This window comes from Astatotilapia calliptera, chromosome 17, assembly GCF_900246225.1.
Source record: "Astatotilapia calliptera chromosome 17, fAstCal1.2, whole genome shotgun sequence".
NCBI lineage: Eukaryota > Metazoa > Chordata > Actinopteri > Cichliformes > Cichlidae > Astatotilapia > Astatotilapia calliptera.
In genome coordinates this window covers 2228752-2243363 of record NC_039318.1, presented here as the reverse complement: position 1 = coordinate 2243363, position 14612 = coordinate 2228752, and the positions used below count along the sequence as shown (strand labels likewise).

General features: G+C 40.8%; 1 protein-coding gene across 7 annotated transcripts; it reads left to right on the top strand.

Moving 5' to 3' along the window:
* Positions 1–4203: 4203 nt before the first annotated feature.
* LOC113009442 (uncharacterized) lies at positions 4204–14228 on the top strand. Of its 7 annotated transcripts, none has more exons than XM_026147726.1 (7): positions 4526–4586; positions 5472–5532; positions 5779–5823; positions 9410–10420; positions 11850–12005; positions 12207–12299; positions 13251–14228. In XM_026147726.1, exons 4-7 carry the CDS (start codon positions 9419–9421, stop codon positions 13563–13565), a joined length of 1566 nt encoding a protein of 521 aa, XP_026003511.1. In that variant the 5' UTR covers positions 4526–4586; positions 5472–5532; positions 5779–5823; positions 9410–9418; the 3' UTR covers positions 13566–14228. The 7 variants fall into 7 exon arrangements, with proteins under 7 accessions (XP_026003507.1, XP_026003512.1, XP_026003511.1 ...); XM_026147725.1 differs by having other exon boundaries at positions 5779–5827; XM_026147721.1 differs by having other exon boundaries at positions 5779–6194.
* Positions 14229–14612: the final 384 nt, after the last annotated feature.

Genomic DNA, 14612 nt, shown 5'->3' with positions numbered 1-14612 from the left:
GCAGTGCAGTTAACTTAAGGAGCAGCCAGGTGCACCTTGAACTGTCTCGCCCGTCAGCAGCGCAGCTCCAGGCTCCTGGACGGGACGATAAATTTACTCAACACAGCCAAACCTTTTGGCTTTGCCGCCTCCCTTGTCCATCACCTGTCTTCTGTTGGCCCTTGTGCTGTTCTTTTATAAACTGCTAATGACAGTTGCATCAACATCCAGGACAGATCTAAACTCTGAACACGTAACTGAACATTCTTCACTGGATTGGTTTTTGGTAGTGCATTTACTCTGTTTTGCCATTTTGTTCTAGACTTTTAGATAGTAACAGGAATAAATGAGTCATAAAGCTCTGTGTTATTTGGAAGGTCTGTGGTGTCATCATCATTGAAATGAATGCCTAATTGTGTTAAAATGCCATTCTTGTTTTGACATGCTGCAACAAAATTAGTACCTGCTACAAAGCAGAAGGAAGCCTCCAAAAATTAATGTAAAAGCTAATTTCATGCTTGGAGATAGAATAATCTCAAATGCTGTCTTTTTTCAGCATGTTCAGTGGGATTTCACAGTTGGTTTGGTTGTTTGTTCGTTTATTTTCTGCTTTAGTAATCCTGATAGAGGATTACAGGATAACAGAAGAAAATAGGAATATTTGTCTCATTCCTGGGAAATTTACAGTGACTGTGAGAGGTTGAATGCACAGCAACATAATAAAAATCACAAGGGTCTTCCTGTTAAAAGATTTTTTCCCTTTCCACTGTTGCCAAGTGCTTACTCATAGGGGTTCATCTGATTGTGCAACTGTACTGAGGTAACTTTTGTGATAAATAAAACTGAATTGAACGAACTGAATTGTGACTTCCACGATTCTGTTCAGTTTTTTTGATACTTTGACTGATGTTATAATTCTATTAATGCTGTGTTTTGCCTGCTTATGAAGTGTTTTTCTAATTACTGGTGTTTTTTTGAAGTTGCAATTCATTTGACCTCTCGGGTCACCGTGGAAATTAAGTTATAATAATGGTAGTAACAGTAGCTATAACAGTAGCAGCAACAATCGTGTTAAAAGCAGTATTAATAATACCAGTAAGTAATATTACTAACATGCATGCACTTGTACTGGGGGAAATGAGGCCAAGAAGTGTTCCCTTGGAATAACTACAGTAAAATGTCTGTCATAGCTGCTACTTTGCTAAATGGACTGACTTAGATAAAAAAAAAAAAACACTACATAAGCGCTTAAAGCCCTTTTTATTACAAGCTACATTCATACAGCACTTTATTCTATGCTTTTAAGAAATATGAAAACACTGTAGAAACCAGGGATCAAACAACCGAACTCCCGAGCTGCAGCCGCCCATTTTGTATTTTTCATTAAACTCCCCCCCCAAAAAATAACGACAGCTAATTGTTATAAGCCAGCGGCTTTAATCTTTTTAAATGTACCAGGACATTCCACACTCATAAAGACTAAAATCAAAGACCAGTATTGAGGCTGTGTACGAGGCTCTATATCCTAAGGAAAATCAGATTCTTCAATGTGTACAGCAAAATGTTGGAGATTTTGTAACAGTGCATTTTCCTGTGGTGTGCTGGGAGAGCACAAGGTGACAGCGACAGACTGGATGAACTGATTGGGAAGACTGGCTCTGTGATTTTCTACAAAATTGACTCTTTTGAAGCTGCGGTGGAGAAGAGGTCACCTGATAAGCCTGACCACCCTCTGCACCACTTGCTGGACAGGCAGACAGACTGATTCAGCTCAGCCGCCACAAGGTCGGGTACATGATATCTTTCATACTTCAGACAACAACACTATGTATTTATACACCAATCTCCATTTAATCATTAGCTGTTATTCATCTCTGGCTCTCTGTCTTGTCTTCCTCCACTCACCCCCCTACCAGTCATTGTAGATGGCCCCGCCCATCCCTGAGCCTGGTTCTGCGAGAGTTTCCTTCCTACTAAAAGGGAGTTTTTCCTTCCCACTGTCGCCAAAGTGCATGCTCATAAGGGATCATATAATAATTGGAGTTTTTTCTGTATTATTGTGGGATCTTTACCTTGCAACATAGAGCAGGCAGCTTTTATTGTGATTTCGTGCTATATAAATAAAATTGAATTGAATTCAACTGAATAATTTTATTTCAGCTCTTACTTTAAACATAACACTCTGTGTATATTGAGCCACTTTATTGCACTGCAGTGTCCACTACACTTCACACTCTGAGTAACTTCAATGCCATTTCACATTTCCTGTGTTCCTTTTTAGGACTACACCTTGTAAGCTGGTATTATTCCGTTTTTTAGAGCTATATTGTTGAACTATTTTACTTTATAGAGACTGTATTGAGTGTTTTTTACATTGCATTCGATTCAGATTTTCATTTATTATGCTTCTTCATTTTACTTAATTAATTAATACTCAATATCCCCAATGTGGGAACTCATATCTGAGCATACTAAGTGCATCTGACAGCTTGAGAGTGAGTCAGTAACTTTAAGCTGGGGAGAGAGGACAAGTGCAGAAGCGTTTTGAGATGCAAGTGTGGAGAAAATTCTGGTGAGACATTTTCTGCATGTCATCTAAACTGTTGTGTATTTGATTTATTTGTCACGGTCTGGCTGGCAGACCGTGGGGATGTGGGGAAAGGAGGACCCAAAACGCAGACTCTGCGATGCAAACAGTACTCTTTATTTACAGTGGAAAGCTGTAAACACAATAACTCCCCGTTGCTCCCTCGAACCCCGTGCGCGTGCTTCCCTCCGATATCTGTGCTCGTGCTCCCCGCTGTTGTGTTTCCGCACCCCCGTGCGTGCTGCCTCTCCGGACCACTCCTCCTCCTGTAGGGAAACCAGAGACGCAGCCGTCAACACTAACCAGCACATATACGCACAGCACAGACCTACGCTAACACACACTGACTTGGTAAGATAACTCAATGATCCCGCGTCGGTGGGAGCTCCAAGACTCTCCTAAGTAGCTCCCCCGACGAGCCCTGATCAGCGGCAGGTGTGTGGCTTCGGGTGTGGCCAGTCCCTCCGCAGGGCCACACCCCTCAGGCCTGCAGGTGGCCGAGCTCCATCCTCCAGGCACACCCGCAGACATACACACCCATACCTCGCCTAAACATATGAGTGGGACACAGACTAACACAGCACAGAGAAACACACATATGTACACGCACAGAGAAGGAGAAACGACACCAAAAATACATAATAATAATACGCAGGTCCATGACTGCCCAGGGATCCTGGGTCGCCCAGTCCCAGGACCCTGACAGTACCCCCCCTCTAAGGGTCGGCTCCCGACGACCCAAAAACACAAACCAAAAACAGTACAACCAACCCAGGGCGGGCGGCGGGAGGTCCAGGACGGAGGGCAGAACCAAAACAAGCAAAAACCCCCAAAGAAAACAACCCCCCCAAGGTCACAGTCCCAGAGTCCGACCGTGCATCCCGCAGCGGAGCAACAAAAAGAAAAAACGCCACAAAACAGTCTCAGGCGGCCCATCAACATAACAAAAGAGTTCAGGGGGCCTACCTCGAGCCCAACGGCGGCGACGTAGCAGCTCCGGCGGACGGCCCCGGGTCCGGCAGCAGCAGCAAAACAGTTCAGGGGGCCTGCCACGGGTCCGGTGGCAGCGGAACGGTTCTGGTGGCCTGCCACGGGTCCGGTGGCAGCGGCGCTGCTCCTCCGACGGCCTGCCACGGGTCCGGTGGCGGCGGAACGGTTCTGGTGGCCTGCCACGGGTCCGGTGGCAGCGGCGCTGCTCCTCCGGCGGCCTGCCACGGGTCCGGTGGCGGCGGAACGGTTCTGGTGGCGGCGGCGCTGCTCCGGTGAGCAACAGCGAGGCGTGGCACCAGGCCCATGACGCGCCGATCGCTGACGTGGACGCACCGGACGTAGATGGCGAGGAGGCCGCGCTAGACGTGGAGGTCCCTCCGGTCCGCTGATCTCCGGCTCCGGCTGAGCGGGTCCCTCCTCGGCTGCTGGCAGCGAGAGCTCCTCCTCGGCTGCTGGCAGCGCCGGTTGTTCCTTCCGCTCGCCGAGCTCCTCTGCTGGTGGCTCGCTGAGCTCCTCCGGCTCGCTGAGCTCCTCCGGCTCGCTGAGCTCCTCCGGCTCGAGCGCGAGCTCCTCCGGCTCGAGCGCGAGCTCCTCCGGCTCGCCGGGCTTCTCGGCTGGCAGCGCGAGCTCCTCCCGTTCGCTGAGCACCCACTGGGGCCCGCAGAGCTCCCACTCGGGCAAGGCAGGTGCGGGTGGTGAGGTAGCGGCCAGTGAAGCACACTCAAAAAAGTCAACTAAGGCAGTTGTTTGATTAATTCAATAGACATTTGTCTATTTAACATGAACATATTGAGTTTAGGTTTTTAAATCATTATCAGTTGTTGGTTTAACATAAAATAACAAAAAGTTTAATGAACTAGATTTGCATTCTTCAGTTCAATTAAATGTAATTATTTTAAATCAACAACTCTAAAACCGATGCCTAGTGCGCATGCTCAAACTTCCCAGACGTGAAGAGGCGGGAACGCGGACAAAGTTATATCTGTTCAGTGAACTGCCGTTTCTCTCTGCGGAATCTTCCACAATACAGGTAAGTGATAAATAACTGAAAATATCTTAGTCAAACGAAGTTGTTCCGTCCGTTAATTGTTTAACAATGTTTTTAATTCCAAATGTGTAAGTTGTCATTAGACAGCGGGAGTGGAGCAAATACTGTGAAAATCGGGTATTAGACGGTGCCAATCGGTACTGTCTAATACCTGATTTCTAATCCGCTCCGGCTATATTTATATTATTATTAGCATTTCCACTTAATTGCTTTTTTTTTGTTACCCGTTTTTGCAGTTTTATAGTGTTTTTAGCGGTTATTGATATGTTTAGTTCAATATTTAACACGTTTGTAATTCACTTTCAAAGTAAACGAAGTTAGCTAAAGCTAGGTAAAAGTTCAACGGTTGTCTCATTGAACTTTTACCTAGCTTTGTTAGCATTCACTTTGGTTTTAAATGACGGTTTAGAAGACATGGTCTTTCTTCACTTTTTTTTATTATTTGCATTTCTTCTTTCTTTCTCTCTCCTTTTTTTAAGCATTCGGCCTCTCGCGGTAATGCAAGTTAAACTAGCGCGGGAGTTGCTAAATATTAGCTGTGTCCAAATTCAGGGGCTGCATCCTTCGAATTGACTTGAATACTAGTGCATGGGAAAAAGAGCATGAACACGAGGTCAAAGGAAAAGGCAATGGCGGATAGTTATGAAAATTGCCTGTCGAACCTTTACCGCAACTACCAGCATCTTTATTGCATAGTGTGAAACACTGCTATTACATTTGGCAACAGATTGGATATTTGTCTGTGAATTTTATATTGCAAGAGGTATTTATATGTATTTGTATTTTTTTTATACATTTCCAACAAAGTTAAAAAAAAAATCCACTGTGGAATTTTTATAAAATAATTGTATGTTTTCTTTACCATAGTAACACCACAAAGAAAGCTGCCCCCTTTTTCTGATTGTTTGTGCCTCCTCTTTAATACATGGTAAGTTTTTACCATCATACATTTTTTATGATACTTTTATGATTTAATCAAAGTAAATGTAAATGGTAAATGGCCTGTACACAATGACCGAGACTGTCCGAGCCGGGGCTCGAACCGGCAACCTTCCGGTTACAAGGCGAACTCCCAACTCTTGAGCCACAATCGCCCCACAGCCACAATCGCCCCAGTGAAAAAAAAGGTGACAATAAAACCATCCTTAAAACTGCTTCTCTTTTTTTCTTTCAGTGACTTGTATGTGGCAGTGCAAGCGTTGTTCCATCAGGGAGAGTAGTAGGTACAAATTATTGAAACACTGTAGATTACATCACCATTATGGACCCAGCCAGCGTTATCTTTGTATATATGTAAATTGTCCATGCACATTTAAGACTTGGTGTGGACTAAAAACACATGTTTACAGATGTCATTCTTCTCATTTTAAACAGACAGCTGTTAGTTCAGTCACTTTTAGGTGTGAGTTATGTGACTGCGGTGACCTTACCACAGAGAGAGATTATTTTAGACATATTGGATCACATTTACGAAATAGTGAGACAGTAACTTGTGTATTTTCAGGCTGCTCTTTCAAGACAAATATCTTTGGTACATTTTATTCACACAAAAAGAGGAAGCATCATTCAGATTCACTTAAAGATTTCAAGGTAGGTTTAGTGGTGTGTTTTGACCCAGCACAACATTCTGATGACCCTGAAGGTGTAGGTGCTAGTTGCTCTGATTTTTTAGATCCTGAAGTTGGAACTGAGTTTGTGTCAGGAAGTAATCATTCCACTGAAAATTTGACAGATCTTGTTGAACAGAAAATAGCTGGGATATTGTTAAAATTGGAACATATATTTCAAATTCCAGCTACAGCAGTAGATGGCTTGGTGGAGGAGTTGAGTTTTTTGTTAAGTTCTGCTTGTACTTCAATCACAAAACGAACTGTTGAAGAGGTATTCAAGAGCCATAACCTTCATATTGGTCAGGCTGTTGTTGAGGAGCTTGCCAATACAGTGTGCATTTCTAACCCTGTATCAAAAATTTTAGCTAAGTGTGGTCCTCTTGGAACTTCATTTAAAAGAAAACAATACTATAAGCATAACTTTAGGGTCGTAGAGCCTGTTGAGTACATTTTATCTGTTGATCAACGAAAGTCATTTCAGTACATTCCTTTATTAAAGTTATTGCAAGAATTATTGAGTCATAATCACATACTTGATAGAGTGATTGAGCAACATATAGGACAAGAAAAAAGTGAGGATTTGGCTAATGGTCTGAGTGTTTACAGGTCTTTCCGAGATGGCAAGCACTTTAGAACCAATAGTTTTTTAGCTGTTGACGTGTTGAGAATCTCCATTACACTTTACATTGATGATTTTGAGGTTTGCAATCCTCTTGGAACCTCACGCAAAAAACACAAGCTTTGTGGTATTTATTGGGTCTTGGATAATTTGCCTCCAGGCTCTCATTCAGCACTCTCCTCCATTTACCTAGCTGTTCTTTGTAAAAGTGACGATTTAAAGACATTTGGGTTTGAAAAGGTGTTGGAACCCCTGTTAAAAGATCTTGTGATCTTGGAACAACACGGTGTGTTTATTGCTCAGTTAAATGAGTTTGTTAAAGGCACTGTAAATTGTGTAATAGCTGATAACCTAGCTGCTCACGGGCTTGCAGGTTTTGTTGAAAGTTTTTCTGGGGAACACATATGTAGATTCTGTGTCGCAAAGAAAACTGAAATTCAGTTTTTGACTGCAGACGTTTTTGAGTGTAGAACACGTGAACTCCATTTGGCTCACTTAAAATCTGCATTGGAAACCTCAAGCTTGTGTTGTGGGGTTAAACGTGACTGTGTTTTGACTAAAAGTCTCTCTCATTTTGATGTTATTTCAGGCTTTCCCCCGGATATAGTACATGATTTTTTTGAGGGCATTATACCTGTAGAACTAGCGGAATGCTTGGCTGTTTTGATCTCCAAAATGTATTTCACCTTAGAAAAACTTAACAGTTCAATCCAAAGTTTTGACTACAAATGGGGTGATAAGACAAATCGTCCTCACGTCATACCACATACCTACTCAAGGAAAAAACATATAGGGGGGAATGCACACGAAAATTGGGCTCTGCTTCGCTTGTTGCCTTTTATTATTGGTCCCCTTGTTCCTGAAGATGAACAGGCCTGGCATGTTCTTTTGGATCTCAAGGATATAGTGGAACTTGTTGTTGCCCCTATCCACTGTGATGAGTCAATATCATATCTTGAGTTCAAAATCAGAGAGCATCGGCAGAGATACAAAGAACTTTTTCCAAACAGCCGTATTCTTCCTAAACACCATTTTGTAGAGCACTATCCTGTCATGATACGTCTCTTTGGACCTCTCGTTCATAAGTGGACAATGAGGTTTGAGGCCAAGCATAGTTTTTTTAAACAGGTTGCTCGCCACACCAACTGTTTTAAAAACATACCTCTCACACTTGCCAGGAAACACCAGCTTGTCATTGCTCACCATTTGCATATGTCTGATGAGAAAAAACAGTTGGTGGTAACTAATGTTTCATCAGTGCCTATTGATGTGCTCCAAAGTGACATTGCAGCTGCTTTTAACCAAAGGCTTCCAGATGAAACTGATGTTCACATTGCGAAGAATGTGTCATACAATGGTATGAACTACAGCAAAGGAATGATTGTTATCCATGGAGAGTCATTTGGTCTGCCTGAGTTTGCTGAAATTTTGCAGCTCTGTGTTTTGGAAGGGAAGTTGCATTTTTTGGTGAGAAAGATATCTGCTTGGTATAGGGAGCACTTTAGAGCTTTTGAACTGAGCACGTCACATGTGAGGGAGGTGGCTGTCATTGCACATGAGGAACTGGTTGATGACTATCCCTTAGCTGCCTACTCTGTTGGAGGACTGCATCTGGTTACTCTAAAGAGATCTGTGAGTTTTCTTGGAAAACAAAATTAATACTTGTAAGTATTTTTTATTATTTTTCTTACCCTATAGCATTTGTGAAATTGTCATGCTTTTGATTTGGTCTGTTAGCTGTTGAAAATAAAACTATTTTAAAATGAATTGTTTATGTATGCATTAGAAAACTAAGATTTTTATTTCAAAACACAACAAATCAAAACTAAAGATTTGTTGAAAATTACATTTTCTGAGTGAAACCTGTTATGATTTGGTTGATTAAAGTGTTACAGAATTTCTAATTCCACCATATTGTTTTCACTGTGAACTGATTTTCATAAACACAAGATGGTCTCCAGCAAATAATTCCTTCCCTACAACTTAGTTTGAGCCACCCAAATTTTACCAAATGGTTTGTGCCCTTACCTCACCTTGTCACCAGACTTAAGACAGGTCCATATAATTATGAAAGTATATAATGTTTACACATAGCATGCATCGTCTCTCATTTGTACTTTACTGCAGGATGATGATATTAAGGATAGCCAGAATATATAATGGATGGACGGATGATGATGATATTCCTGTTGTTTCCCAAAATCTGCTTTTAAAGTACAGTGAATTTTTCAATATATTAAGTAATTACCTGCCAGCGTCTGTCATCCTCTACAGTATTGCAGCAGCATCATCATAACTTCTTTTGCTGTGGTTTTTTTTTTGTTTTTAGTTAGAATTAAAGTATTCATTCTACTGCTTATGTCTCTGGGCTGACGTAGCCTCAGAAAGCTCTTTTTACATTCTAGTCTAAACAGATAAGAGAAATTGTGTTTTAACCTTTAATGTATTTCTTCTTTGTTTTCACAACAGAAAATTGTATTTTTAAAGTTGCACAGAAGTGCACAAGGGTCCCTAATTGTTGCTTGTTGATATGCCAAACGGTGACTTTTTCTAAAAGAATTGCTGATATTTTTCAGATCTTCAAAATGACGTCACCCCTAAGACTGCGGATAATCCTGGGTGAAGATGATGCCAGGAAGTTGATTCTTCCTGCAGGGACACCGGTCTCAATTGAAGATTTGTGCCACACAGTAAAGACAAGTTTTGGATTACAGCAAGATATTCGACTTCAATATCAAGATGAGGACTTTGGAAATGAGTTCATGAATATGTCAGATGTCTCAGAAGTAAAGGACAAAGGCACCCTTAAGGTGATATTTTTGCAAAGCCCACAGGAGGAAGATGCAAGAACTTCTCAAAGCCAAGCAACAGAGTCTGTATCCATCTCCTCTGCTGACACAGATGATACAGAGCCTATTTCATCTTCAGGTTCTTCACCATCCTCAAGGCACTGGGTTTGGCCAAGTGTCTTCACTGTACCTCAATTTAGCTATGAGGCAGAATTTGAACTCGAGAAGGCCAATACTGCCTGCGCCAATGGGGGAACTCTATTGAACCCTTCACCTAAACTGAAATCCCAAATTCTGGAACGACTGGCTGAAGAAATATACAAATTCAAAGCCTACCCAACAGACAATGATCTGACTGACGTTGCAGAAGCTCTTGTGAAAAAGCATCCTTGCCTTAGAGAGCAGGGGTCTTTCAATGGCTGTTATGGGTGGAAGATTAGCCTAAAATATAAAATGGCTAACCTCCGCACCAAACTGAGAGGCCTTGGATGTACAGAGGTGACCATAAACTCCATCAAAAACAAGTCTGGTGACAACCGTCAGGCAGCCTTCAATGTGAAGAAACCCAAAAGAGCTGAAGTTAACTATTGTCCACAGCATCCAAAAGGAGAGACATCAGAAAGTCTGGAACAGGAGAGAGTTGCAATTCTTTCTGAGTTGACTAAAAGAAATAATGACTCTGTTGTGAGTGTGAAAATGGAGAAGACTTTCTCATACAGAAGGCAAGAAGTTCTTCAGGGTCAGCCGATGGTTGCAGACTTCAAAAGCAGATGGCCAGCTCTGTTCACTGCGAGAGAGGCAAGTGTGGTTAAAATGCATTTGGATGTTGCATGTAATTTATGTTTTGTAGTCCAAAACTAAAAGTACTACCTGTTGTTGGTTCCTGTATCACTGAAAATAGTAATGTGAAAAAGTAAGTACCGTTTAATTTAGTAGGTTTTATGTATCAGGACATAAGAATGATCCAGATCCTTCCTCGTCATAAAATGTTGTAAATACAGCCTCAGATGGCATTCTGTTAACACTTAAACCAAAACCTCTACTGTTATACAGGTACTCTGGTCTGCTTTTTCACAGGTCTACATTGAAGAGACATTTGTGCATTTGTTTTTTAAGCCTCTTTTAGAAGACGCAATGTAGCGGCATATCAGAGTAATATTCCCGCAATGGTGTGTCTTCTAAATGTGCCACTATGCCTTGGCAAAACAAGATATTGCTGCATTCTGTGCCTGCAAGCTTCATTCTGATATACCGCAATTTATCTTCAATGCTGAACTTCTGAATGAAGTCTTTGCGCTACAGAGGGAGGTCTTCTGATGACATATGGAATGTGTGCTGGCCTCGGCTGACCAGGACATTCTCAGCTTTACCCACAAACGTTTATCAACCAGTGATTATTTTATTTTATTTGTTTTTTTACCCAGAAGGGATCAGTCTAATTGAGTGCTATGACTTTTCCTGGGTTCAGTGAATGCAACAGAGGCATGACTGTATGACCAATCAGACAGGCGTTGTGCTAAAACGGAGAATCCTCCACACTTTATTGTCAGACAGCTGGAGTTTAATCTAAGCTACCATTATTTAGAGTGGTCCCGAAAGAAAAGAGGGACTATTCTCCGTCATGTTTTAAAGCAGGTGCTGCGTCCGTCTGCCTCTTGCCTTCCTTACTGCAGCTCCTCGCCACAGACAGCTCATTGCACATTTTCTCCAGCTCGTAAGTAACGGGTTAATTTGAGCAGCAGCATAAATTTCGAAAACACGCTCGATGGTTAAACATATGCGCAGCAGTATCGCAAACATGTGGATCGCATTCCTCTGAGGGTTTCTTAATATCTGTATTTATTGAAGTTTTTAAACCTAAAGTGATTTTAATTTAGTGCGTCATATTAGAAATGATTATAGGTTATTGCTTGAATGTTTATAGACCTGTTTACCGGTCTCTTCCGTCTGACGCTGTATACGCAACCCTGCACGTCACAGCCCGGGCGCCGCCCCTAGACCCCTCTTTATCCCGTCATGGCTTAATCTTTTGTGAAAAGCATCTGATGGCAGCATATTGCAGCCACAGCTAAGATCTTATAATTGACCAAAAGCTTCTCAGAAGCCGTCATCAATGACAGTACTGATGTCTGCATGGTCTTCTAAAGGCAGCTTTAGTCAGCTTGGATGTGAAGTGAGTGAAATATACAGTTGAGTTTTTAATCAATGTATTTGTTCTCTATTGCAGATTGACAAGGAGTTTCTGCGAATCACCACAAAGCCTCTGCTATCTACTTTCTTTGCCGAGCTTGACCAATATGCACCACGCTTAATGGAAATCTTTCTGAGCAAAGGAGGGACACCTGGAAAGAAAATAAGAGGTCTCATGCTTGCCATCTCCAAGGTTTGTATTAGGATTGAGTAGACTTTGTCATAGGCAGCAAAAATAACTTTTATTTGGAGGTGAAGTTTGTCAATTTTGTTTCGGCTTAACAAATGATACATGCCCGGTTCTAACCTAAAGAATAATTATGCAAGTTAACTGATTACCCTAGCTTTAAGAAAAACAGCCTGGTTTTGGCTCATATTATCTCCTCCTCTCCAGCATGACAACATCCATACCAGACGAGCATGCATCTTGAAGTCCTTGTGCATCTACCTAAACGAAGACTATGAGAAGTTACTAAAGGAGTACTTGGTGAGTCATTGTGACAGCATGTTGACTGTAACATTCTCATACAAATTGTGACGTTGCCTCAAATGCAAATCGTTAAAATTAAAATTTTGAGATTAGCAACAAGACACCTGGTATTGGGGAAAGGATGTCTTGAATACCAAACAGTATTAAGCTCTGCATTAAAGAATTTCTGAAATTTGGTATTGGAAGGAAAGAAATTTATGCATACCGTAGTTAAACTTGATACACAAACATACAATGTATTTTAACATGCATCAAGACAACATTGCTTTTGAATCTGTACTTGGATTAAAATAAGTCCTGTTGTTTTTTCATTGCTATGGTCATCAGTATTTGTAAATAGAAATGTCTATGAACTTTGAGCTGTTTAGTACTAACACTTCTATACCTGTTTTATTTTAGCAGCTGAATTAGCCTTTTCTCAAGTCCTGTCCCCCTAAGTTACTCTTGCTACGTCCGACAAACAAATGGTTTCCTCTGTGCACCAACGGGTACCCAAATGTGCAAGCAGACATGCTTCATAATGTTCGGTACATTTACCTGGGAGTGGGGCCATCCACACTGTTTAATCCATTCACGTTGTTTTTGACTTTGTGAATGGAAAGAACACAACTCCTCCAGACACAATCTCTCGGACTATCGGTGGGCACACCGCTTCTCCATCTTGCTTGAGGTTAATGTTTGTCAGACACAGTAACGGTTGCTATAATGTGTAATTGGACAATGGCCCTTTCGGGGGAGGGGCTGGTAAGAGGTAAATTATGCCACCTCTTTTGACATGAGAGGTGTATTTTATCATTTATGTATTGGAGTAATTATTAACAACTGCTTTAGTGGTGTGTAATTTTCTGTTTATTACTTTGACTACTTGGATTTTATGAACAGCATAGAAACAGTTGTTTAAACAATCTCTTAAATTTTACTTTGTTGTCTTATATTTTTGTCACGTAGGATACGGACAGTGAGGCAAAAAGCTGCATGGAGCAAACTGTGATGGGGGTGTACGTCATCCAGAAGGAGGGTGCTGAACCTGAAGATGACCCAGAGGACATTGGTGTCCTGATTGAGGGTGTGGAGGCTCTCACTGATTTGGGTAACATTGCACAAGCATGTGCTCTGTTGTTTGGACTCATATACTGTTTGAACCTGAGCTACCCACCAGAACTTAAATGCACCTTTGAAGTCCTCCAGAAGATACTTTTAAATCTTGATGGACAAAAGCTCTCTTCAAAGGCACAGTTTCTGAAAAACAAGCTTATGGAGTGAGAGCACTTGAAAATGACTGATGGGTCTTGAATGGTTCATTGGTGCAATGGTGATTTCCAATATATAATGTTAATATTTGAGTTGTTTATATTTCTTTCTTTCATTTAAATTTTTTGGATTCTCTCTGTTGGGCAATTCACCTTTTATACAGCACTGCAGATGATTTTTGTTTGTCCTTATATAGATGGCTCAAAATGGATCAGAAGTACTGTTCTGTTAATTATTTTTCATTTAATTCTGAGTTTGTAGTATAGGTACTAATTCACACATACCATAATGCTGTCATGTGTTGAATGAAGATATCATTGGAGTGCTTTAGTGCCCCCCTCTGTTTTTGTTTTTTTTCTCTCTCCTCTGTAGAACAAAGTCAACATTTTACAGAAACTGCATTGAGGGGTTTTCCCAAAGAAATGTTCATTGTTTTTAGCTGCACTGTTACTATGTTGTGTTTATGTGTCAAGGGCCTGTAAAATTTAAGACCACTGCCACCTGTTAAGTTCACTGTATTATTGTGTCCATTTTGCTTGCTAACATGTTTTAAGACACAGCAAAACTATATTGCTAGCTGTGGAGGACTGCAACCAAAATTAAAAAATAAATACAGAAATATAAAAATTGGTCAAACTAATAATTATTACAATGAGATAAACCAAACAAATATAGATTTTCATTTCAAGTAATTAATTACATTTGAAAAAAAAAATTGTCATCTGTCATTTAATTTGATGTTAAGCCTTCTGTTTCTATTTTAGTTTTACTTCCTAAATTTTTTTTTAATCCTTATTTTTTTTTTTTTTTTTGCCTATGGATTCTTTTGTTGTTGTATTGCTCCCAAATTATTTCTATTTTTTTTTTCCAAATTCACACAATAGTAATTCTATTTTGTTACATGTTTTAACTTGCCAAGTGGGAGATGTATTTTTATCTTTTAGTTTAATTTTTTAAAATACAGTTTATATATTGAGCAAATTTTGCATCTGTTTTTAGTTGTGGAAGCTTTGGTTCCAACATATTATCTATGTAAATAAGTATCCTAATGTTTTACCT